Source organism: Xiphophorus maculatus, chromosome 22, assembly GCF_002775205.1.
Source record: "Xiphophorus maculatus strain JP 163 A chromosome 22, X_maculatus-5.0-male, whole genome shotgun sequence".
Taxonomy (NCBI): domain Eukaryota; kingdom Metazoa; phylum Chordata; class Actinopteri; order Cyprinodontiformes; family Poeciliidae; genus Xiphophorus; species Xiphophorus maculatus.
This window is the reverse complement of record NC_036464.1, coordinates 13,909,218-13,911,557: the sequence shown is the minus strand read 5'-3', so window position 1 is coordinate 13,911,557 and position 2,340 is coordinate 13,909,218. Positions and strand designations below refer to the sequence as shown.

General features: G+C 40.0%; 1 protein-coding gene across 1 annotated transcript; it reads right to left on the bottom strand.

Annotated features, from left to right (window-relative positions):
* Positions 1 to 339: 339 nt before the first annotated feature.
* Positions 340 to 1,915, bottom strand: LOC102221042 (homeobox protein Nkx-3.2-like). The gene is made up of 2 exons (XM_005801619.2): positions 1,502 to 1,915; positions 340 to 946 (listed from the first exon to the last, which is right to left on the bottom strand). Exons 1-2 carry the CDS (start codon positions 1,734 to 1,736, stop codon positions 405 to 407), a joined length of 777 nt encoding a protein of 258 aa, XP_005801676.2. The 5' UTR covers positions 1,737 to 1,915; the 3' UTR covers positions 340 to 404.
* Between the last annotated feature and the right edge of the window lie 425 nt (positions 1,916 to 2,340).

The window sequence follows — 2,340 nt, the reverse complement described above, 5'->3', positions numbered from 1 at the left end:
CAAGGGTTTGATGAAATAAAAGGGGGTGAAGTTTCTCTGCTCTCCCAAATTTTGGAGAGTTACTCCTACAACAAAAATAAAAAAATACATAATTATTTCCCTTTTCTGGCCACCCATATGAGCTGTGTGCAACTCAAATAATTTCAAAATTAAATCTTGGAGATCCTAGAGAAAGTGCAAAACGCACCTAAAATATTTTTCTGCAATATGTTTATTTTCATGATGTCTTTCAAATGTTCACTTTCTATGTTATTATTATTATTATTATTATTATTATTATTATTATTATTATTATTATTATTATTATTATTATTACTATTATTAAGTAATTGATTTTTGCAGAAGGGCGTAAAAAAATATTTTCTACAAAGATTCACATGTGAACTTTGCAAGACACACAAACATTAGAACGTTCCTCCATATGACCTGTCAGTGCTGTAGGGCTGGTAGCATTGGTGTAGGAAGGGCTGCTGGTACTGATAGCCGTGGTACAGTGGCACAGTCGTGGGAAGGTGGGCTCCACTGCCCGGAATCCACTGCTTTTGCTCATTTCTCACCAGCACTTTAACCGCCACGGTCTTTGGTGAGCTGAGCGCCGCCAGGTCAGTGGCCAGCTGGCGCCGTTTCGTTTTGTATCTCCGGTTCTGGAACCAGATTTTCACCTGTGTCTCTGTGAGTTTCAAGGCGCATGCCAGGTCTGCCCGCTCGGGACCAGAGAGGTACCTCTGGGCGCTGAAACGACGCTCCAGCTCGTGGACCTGCTCGTGGGAAAAAGCCGCTCTGGAGCGCTTCTTCGCGGCGGCGCAGTGGCTCTCCTCGGGGGAACAGCTGGATGTCTCCCCGCCTCGGTGGTAGTGGTGGAGAAACCCCTTCATTCCTGCTTCCACATGGTTCCTTTGCCGCTTATTCCGCTCCACATACTGCATGCCTGCACTCTCTGCGGTACCTGACAACAATAACAGTCAATTATTAACTTTTTTTCCCTTTATTAAGCCGAATAAAGCCAATATATGACACTATGTGGAACTGAAAATCAATGAAGAAAATTAATCTTAAATGCCGTTTACACCATCACAACCAGACGGCTTCCGAACGGTTTTCCATCATGTCAAGACAAGTAAAAGCAACACAACCTACTCAAAAAAATTATAATAATAAAAAAATTCCATTACATTAAGCTTAAAATGGCTAGTCAAGAAATTTTGTTTTAAAATATTCTCCATTGACATTTGATTATTTAAGATAAGCTGAAAATAAGTTGGCTCTTTTACAATTAATAATTAAGCACTTTTTATGGTCAGATATTTAGCCGAAGCAATTGTACAAACCTGCCCCTCTAATAAGACAAATACCAAATACATAGTGTATTTTCCCCGTCTTTTTAAAGTTTACTTAATTTTAGTAATTTTTCAGACATGAATTAGGTACAACGCCACAGCTAAAAAAAATATTAAATAGTCAAATTTAAATAAATGTTTTTTCTTCTAAATGAAAACCTTACCTTCTCTGAACTGAGTCGCAGCCCCTCCTTCTTTCTTGCCGGTGCCGGATCGGTGGCTTTCAGACACGCGTTTGCCAGGAGAAAGTCTTTTCTGAATGGCGTTATCAAAGCCCGCGCGTAAATTGCGCGCAAGTGCGCAAAGCTCCTCTGCAGCTGTGTTGCCGGGATTCCCACAGGGAGCCTCCAGGCCGGTAAGAATGTCTTTGATTAAGAAGGTTGAAAACTTCGATGTCATGATGCACTGGAAGACCACAAGAAGCTGTGTCCAAACTCTGCACTGCAGCTCATGGAAGCATCAAGTCATAAGCAGCTCCAAAGTAAGCCTCTCGATCAGATGTCTTTCTATTGCTTTCATTTATTTGCCGTCAAACGAGTCCAGTTTAAAGAGAAGTCTCTGCAAGAAACTGCCAAGAGTTTAACTGTCCTCGATAAGAGCTTTAGTGAAAACGCGATAGGTTTTCTCCTCCTGCCCCCTCATTAGCGCCGCCCCGTTACAACCTTGGTGCAGCTTGCACAGAAGAAAAGTGACTCTACATAAAAACTACTTCAGTTCTGTTTAGTTCTAGCTTACTGATTCAGTTTAAATGTAAGTGCATCAAAAGTCACTTCACAAAATTTTTGCTCACAAAAATCACTGAGCAAAAAAAATGGCCATTTCAACTACCAGAAAATCTCAAAATGATGTAATAAAAAAATATGAAAATAAAATAAACAGAAGCGGACCTTCAACAAAGACAAAGCACACTATGCACACGATTCTTGTGAAACAGAGTAGCTTTATTTGTGTGCTAAATATAAATAAAATATCTCAATAAATGTAGTGCATAAAATGAATTGAG

What these genes read in the sequence shown, in the direction of transcription:
- LOC102221042 (XM_005801619.2), bottom strand. Translation starts at nt 1,736, where the DNA reads ATGACATCGAAGTTTTCAACCTTCTTAATCAAAGACATTCTTACCGGC. An exon ending in TGCGACTCAGTTCAGAGAAG is followed by an intron (nt 947 to 1,501) that starts GTAAGGTTTTCA and finishes TATTGTTGTCAG; the next exon opens with GTACCGCAGAGAGTGCAGGC.